The sequence below is a fragment of the Austrofundulus limnaeus genome, unplaced genomic scaffold (assembly GCF_001266775.1).
Source record: "Austrofundulus limnaeus strain Quisiro unplaced genomic scaffold, Austrofundulus_limnaeus-1.0 Scaffold197, whole genome shotgun sequence".
In the NCBI taxonomy this organism is placed as follows: Eukaryota; Metazoa; Chordata; class Actinopteri; order Cyprinodontiformes; family Rivulidae; genus Austrofundulus; species Austrofundulus limnaeus.
Window position 1 is genome coordinate 123,423 of NW_013952599.1, and position 7,489 is coordinate 130,911.

The 7,489-nt window shown below is 39.6% G+C and overlaps 1 protein-coding gene across 2 annotated transcripts in view; it reads right to left on the reverse strand.

The window, feature by feature from the left end:
- Nucleotides 1-7,489, reverse strand: part of prmt3 (protein arginine methyltransferase 3) — an 80,301-nt gene that overhangs the window by 43,449 nt on the left and 29,363 nt on the right. For both annotated transcript variants that reach the window (XM_014018608.1, XM_014018609.1), the window contains exon 11: nt 4,975-5,053. In XM_014018608.1, the coding sequence (XP_013874062.1) occupies nt 4,975-5,053 (79 nt within the window). The remainder of the gene's footprint in view (nt 1-4,974; nt 5,054-7,489) is intronic.

The window sequence follows — 7,489 nt, forward strand, 5'->3', positions numbered from 1 at the left end:
TATACAAGTAGATTATAGGTGTATAGGAGCAAATCTGTATTCAAATTAGATCTCAGTGTACTGAATGGGAACACTAGCAAGTACAATGTGCTTTCAGAAAAAAAAAACTTTCCTTAGTTCTTGGCTGAAAATTAGCTTTTTTGTCGCCTTAACACCAGAACTCAAGACAATAAATGCCTACACAAAGCACAGGTAAATAAAACAAAAATTTGCCCATGCGTTTTCTCGAAAATATCAGGGAGGCTTGGTTTGTTGTTATGCATCAGCATTCCTTACTGAACTGAAGCGAGCAGAAAACATGCCCGGAATGTTGTCCTTTGGGGAGTTTCCAAGCACCCATTTTATCCAGAAAGCTGGTTCGAGCGCACCCACTGAACCCACTAAATCTGGGTCTGGACCAACACCAGTTCTAGTTTCTTCAACCAAAAAGAATCCTTGAGGACATAGAGACTTTGTGTAGTTCTAGCTCCAACTTTCATGCATTTGTACTGTAGGTATACTTTTACAGTTTAAGGGAAAGACTGAAACAGGACACAAAAATGTGTGAAAATTTGAAATACATTGTGACTTTACAGTATACAGCTATGCATCATATTTCATACTTTTTCACAAGTTTCATAGATTTAAAAATATAAACTTTTCAGCGAGTTTTTTTTTTTTAGAATTTTTTTTTTTTAGTTTTCCAGTTAAGCGGTGCACAGTCTCACAACCTTCAAGACATCTACCCATAAAATGTGTGAATAGATGGTGACAGCTCTGTGATGGGCAACTCATGGYCTCTCTTAGCTCAAACCTGCCTGTGACCCTGTGAGTGTCGCCAGACCTGATGACTGCACACTCCCTTATTTACACACTTACACATGCAAACAGATTTGTCACTTCATTTTATTCTGATTGACGTGAGTAATTGTGTGAGCTAGGTGAGGGGAGAGGTGCTGACTGAACAGAATCTGGACAAGGCTGTCTATAAGACGGAGACTAACTAAAACCCAAAGCAGGGTGTGATAAGGAGAAAGATGAAGAAAAAAAAGGAGAGTGGTAGTGTGCGCGGGTGTTGCTAGATTCATGGCTTTGACATCTGCGTCCTTCTCGATTCGCTGCTCGCAGCCCGTTTGTCATACGCCCAGCTCCCCCTACATACCCCCCAACCCCAACTCTTGCTCCCTTTCCCTCCCCCTTGGTCATCTGTGTAAAGGAGAAAAAGCAAGTGTGGGAGAGGGGTACAGGACAAAACAGATATCTTTTCCCTGGACACTGTGCTGTGCCAGGCATGCGGGGACACATTTAAGGATGAAGGGGAAGTTAATGTAGTGGGGAGAATGGGAGAGCTGCWGTAACTCTGTTCTGATGTAGCTTAAACACACATATAGCAGCAGTACYGCAGGGCTGGACTCATAACTCAGCACAGCCAAGTGCACACACACTAAAATCTGAAAATAAACTCAAGAATAGAGGTAAAGTAAGACAATGACTTGAAATATTTTATTCCCCATTTTGGTTTCATTRATTTTCTGATGCTTAAATTAAATGAGTTAATTTGCTTAAATGCAATTTTCCCTCAAGTACATTTTCCTATAGAATTCAGATAAATAAAAAACCTTTGTAACAGTTACAAATTTATTAAATGAGCTATTATTAATGTCCGACTCAAGTTAGTTAAAAAGGACAACTTTAAATTAGACATTTTGAATTGAAAAATGAACTCTTGCTTACCCAAAGGCCACTGCATGATTCATCTGAACTGTTACAATCAGTTCTCATTGTCACAGTTGTGAAAATTGGKTTATGCTGTTTGCAGCTTTGAATCTGCCGCCCTTTTTGTCACAGCCCTGTTTATGGCTGTGTTTATTTGTGCTGAAAGTACWYGGAGGCTGCATTTTGCTTCAACTACTCGTTTCCAGAAGCCGACTGTTATACCCGGGAGCAGACATTTACAAAGATAGCTAAACGGCCATAAACTCATGGAGGTAAAACAGACACCATGCACGGAGGAATGTACTTGCAGAAAAGTGTTGAGCTTTAACCAGGACAGATTTGTGGACAAATGGCGGATCGCAATTTTGTTTTTGTTTTTCCACAGGAATGTAGTCTCCARCGGGAAGCAACCCCATGCAGTGACGTATCCCAGGAGCTTGGCTCGGTGTGTCTCRGGGGCTATGAAAGGTGCGTGTGTGAAAACGAATGCTGAACMACCACGTRACCACGCATTGACTGATTGGCTTTGGGTGGAGTATGTGGAGGCCTTTAGTTCTACAAAGCAACCAGTTGGCACAAATGCAAAAATGGATTGTAGCTTATATTGGTATGCTTATGTTTTACTCTTTGAAATCAAAATATCTGCCATGAAATGGGTCTATTTTTAATTCAGTATGTAAATTCACTCCAATGCCAAAAGAAAACAAAGGTACACAAAATWAAAAAAAACAACCTAGGAGCTTCTAATTACTGAGATGTACTGTATTTTTTTTACTTCAGTATCTCCACGAAATCTTCATGATATCTTCATGAAATTCAAATAGCAATTTAAAAAGCTTCGTAATTACAGGGTTTCCTCCAGTATTTTATTGCCCTGGCGGACTGCCAGTCTTTACATGTCCACCCACCAGCCAAACCCCGGACTTACACTACATGCAACTCTGCTCCACTGTGCTGTGGTGTGCAGTTTGCAGCTGTTCGTTTGCACTCCAATTTATATAGCRTCCCCTCCGCTCAGCTGCGCTCCGGTGCGACACACAGAGGAGGAAGCGTGTGCAGGAAGGAGATTGTGCGATAAATCCAGTGATAAATGTGGAAGTCAAAGCAAAAAATAATTAATTCTGTGGAAGATGGACTCCAAACCCAGCTGAAACTGTATCGCTTCATCTTTTTGAAACTTCTGATTTCAAAATAAAATCCACGTGTATCGGCGTGTGTACACATATGCTTCATGCAACATGTTATCATCTGCTTCCCAAACAGAATGATACATTCTGACAGGATTTGTGTAGAAATATATCTATATATTTATTACTATAGCTGGGATTTCGACAAAATTAATCAACATTATGGTGTCTTATTTTGAAAATACGTATGTTGTGCTTATKCCTTTTCCTGTTGGTGCGACGTGATCTTTGTAGATTGACTCARGAGCAGCTCCGGCGTCTGGYAAAAATWGGATTGGATCAAATTTTGGTGGATCTGTCCGCTCACCACCGCYGTGCGGAGCCAGTGTAAATACTCTCATTGATTATAATGTATTTGATGCTGAGGTCGGGCCGCAGCGGAGCRGAGACRCATGTAGTGTAAACTGGGGATCAGCGTTGTCTGTTTACTTAGAGCAGAGGTCTCAACACCGCAGTGGCCTGCGGAGCATATGCTTAAAATAGCACTCATCATCAGTCTTTCCATATATTTTGTAAAATATTTATTCACCAATTTTTTTCAATGGAACATAATGTTGAATTAAATTTAATATTTCTTTTTTATACTGGTGTTAAAAGAATAGCTGACAAATTACTACATTTATTTGAAAATAGTGTTTTTTGCCTTTGATGATAGAGGCACAGAACAGTGATAATTTTGCTTCAGATTCTTTAACACCTGATTACAGAAACCATTGTGTTTTATGTGAACTGGTGGATTTATTGTTATCTGCACTGATAGTACTTCACTTTTCACTCCTTATGCTTTGTATATTTACATGCCATTATTTTTACTTTTCATTTTCCTTTTTCTTAGAAGATATTTGTAGTCAATTGCTTAGTGCTCATTTGTGTATTTGTCYTGGGCTCTCATCCTCTAACCCAAATTCAATTTGTTTTTCACCCTTGGCAGAACAGATAATTAGGCTGCATGCATTTTTTAATGATTTTGAGTGTGTTTCATTTCACCTCCTATGGCGGGCAGCGCATTCAGGATAAGCACACTGCGTGGGGACCATCAATGCTTAAGGCTCATGACGAACAGTCTGGACACCTTTGACCTGTAACTTTTTGCCTTGCTTAGGTCACGTCTCACCTGTCCAATCTTTTCCAGCAGTATATCTGTCTCTATAGGCCCTGTCATTGTAGCTGTCCCTCTGTGTGTGTGTGTGTGCATGTGTGTTTGCCTGTGTGTACATGTGACCACTCTCAGGTCCCAAAGAGCCAGTAAAGGCAGTGTGGTGGAACCGTTCCTCAGCTTGGACACATTTGGCACAAGTCATTAAATCTGTGGCAGTGATAGGGTGACAAAACGGAGAGTGCATTTCCATGTACATCAAGCCACTGAATCAGTGAACAACCAGGTTTTAATATTCAGACTCAAATTTGCAATTAAAAATGCCCATCTTTTATTACAGATATCTAAAGACTTCTGTCAAGTTGTTAGCAAAATAAAAACAAGTACAGAGACCAAACAAACCCAGGTGATTTAGTCAAAGCTACATTTGTCAGTTCTGCAGAAAGAACAGGCTGATTTACCCTAAGTTTAAGAGAATATGATGATATTTATTACATATATTTTTATTAAAAATGGTTAAGTTAAAAATAAGGTTCACATTGTAATTGAAAACTTCTTCAGAATGTAGTAAATAGGTCGAGGGTTGCTGATTCTAATGGCATAAGAAAGATTTAAAAAATTAATATTCTCATTTTCAAATTTGTTGTACCTTCTATTGTGGACTGTTGTGAACTAAACTTACCAGCTGGCACAAGATCTAACAAATACGATGTGAAGGACGTGGTACCACTCAGTGACAGGAAAAAAAACAAAAAACAAAAAACAAACAAAAAAAAAGCCACACCCTTAACAAATAAAACAAAATCATTTGGGGACACAAATCCATTTAAAAGCTTTGTCATTGGATAAAAAAAAACAAAGACATTTGTTAGAATAAATCATATCATCATGCCCCCTTTTTTTAGTGTTTTGTCACTCTTCTAATAAATGAGACATTTATGTCTTTTTGGCATATTTTTTTAAAAAGATACTGAACACTTATCAGCTTCAACTTACCTGAACCATCGTCAGCCAAATAAAGGTCTCTGGCATGCAGGACAGTGTCCAACATGGATTCAAACAGCAAGAAGTAACCCTGAGAAATAAAGAAATGTACGTTACTATCACAATATTAAAAAGGGTTTTATTAACACAAGACAAATGCAGCTCATCTTTCAGACTCATTTGATAAGTTCAAGGCAGGTGAATAAAAGACTTGAATRTAACTATGGGATGGTAATTTTTTTTAAAATTTCTTTTGAATTTAGCAAAAACCTTAATTATCAATGGGTTTGAATTAAGTGCTGAGCCCACAAGGTCTGGAACTAAGCATTCAAAAGTTTGACCCCAGGCTGACCTTTTGCTCTGCTCCAGTAGACAGCACATTGACCGTGTTATTATTCCATTAATGCTGAAATTGAGTTTTGTCCACATTTTGTAGGCTTCAACCTGAGTGGCAGATTTTGCTGACAAATGGCTTTTTCTGACAAAAGCCCCTCCAGCATACGAATCAACCAATCAGACAAGAACTTGCTTCCAAGCTCAGCCCTTCATTATGCTCTTTTCGAGCACAACATTTGGGCGTGTTCAAACATATGGGAGGGTATATCTCCATCTGGGACATGAAGGCGGAACAGAATCAATGTACATGTGACTGTAACTGATGGCTATCAGTCCATCTATTACAATGTTTTTATTATTGTGAATTACTAGAGATTGTCAGCCTAAATGCGAATTTCTGACAAAAATCTAATGTTAGGCAGTTTACTGAAAGGAAAATAGCTCACTACCACTAAACTATAGAGAGGAATCCATCTAAGCAAGATGTTTACAGCTCAATAGAGAGAGTAGATTGAATTTGTAGCATGAGCTCAACAGCCTGATAGAAAAGAAAAGAATAACTCAAGTGATATTTAAGAATCTAATATCTCTCTACTTTCTTTTCTGTGGAGGGAAAGAAGGACAACAAGAGGTGAGGGCCAGGATAGTAGATAAAAACTCATTGAGGGGAGGGGGGAGGGTGTGTGTGTGTGTGTGTGTGCGATTAAAGACAAAGTGGAGAGGAAGAAGAGAGAAACAGTGAGGGAATGCAGTCAGAAGCACAACAGTAACTCACTGAGATAAGAGTTTATTATTCAAATAAAGACAATGTTTTACCAGAGAGAGAAGAACACAGCAAGGCAAACAGAAGAAACAGCTTTGATCTATAACTCCAAATCCAAAATCGTAACCATCCCTGTCATGGGCCAGAGCTGATAATGATGACAGTGATGAAGCAGATAAAACCAGTGCATCCTCTGCAAAGTTATAAAGAGAAATATTCTACTTGTTTATTAGCACTGGACCAGTCCCAAACCAAGTCAGGCCCACTGACGGGCCGCTGCTGAATGTTGAGGTCCAGTCAATGTCCTTAGCAGCTGAGCGAATTGTTTTTAAAACCTTCACACAGTCTTGTAATTTAGAGCCCAATTTCACGGGACACTGGTTCATGAAGGAAAGGGGATAAAAGAGATGCCTGAAAGCAGAGTCACACCTTACCCCCCCCACCCCCACCCCCAATCGACAATGCTCCAGGAATACTGCCTGGTTCTCCTCTTCCAATCTACCCTGCATGTCCTCCAGGTGACATGCATACCACTAAACATTAAGTTACACACATGCAAAGTCAGCTAAACGTGAACAAAACTGAAACAAGATCATCTGTACTAAAGATTGTTCTGTCACTCTGAAGACCAAACTATTATTGCTCATGAATAATAACAATAATAAGAATGAATGGAATGGGAATGTTCCGCCATCACATCCTTCAGGAAGGAGATGGGTTCTGGGTTCCCAAGATAAATGTGTTTTGGTGCAAACAGAGTCTCAATATACACAATGGGCCTCATGCAAGAACCGTTCGTACACACGGATTTGTTCTTAAATTGTGCGTACGAGTGATTTAGGAGAATTTGTGCCATTCACCAATGTTTTCATATTCTAAGATTTTTTTCAGATACGAACAAAATTTACTAGTGGTCCAGACCTGTCGTATATTTTATGAGCAGTCAGTCTGCTGTTATCCAGACGGGTTTTCTTCATTAATAACCTTATATTTCGTTAGTTTGAAGATATTTTGAGTTGAAAATAAATCACACTCCATAATTATGTTGACAATAGGCTATTCTGCTTGAATTAGAGTTATAATTTTARATGTAATAATTTAGACTAACAATATAAATTGTCCGTCTGGCCAGCTTATCCGCTATCGGGTGCGGGGGCAGCAGCAGAAAGACCCCCTCTCCCCAGCGACACCTTCCAGCTCGTCCTGGGGGACTCCGAGACGTTCCCAGGCCTGAGGGGATACATAATCCCTCCAGTGAGTCCCGGGTTTTCTCCAAAGTGCCAGACTTATTTTGAAAACATTTTAAAATGCTTATTTCAGAACCGCAACTGAGACCACCTGCGACTGTGCGCGGGAGGGGTGGGGGGTACGGTGCGCAGTGCTGTGTCTTCTGAATAAATGAAAATGATTTAACACAGTTGTTTATAC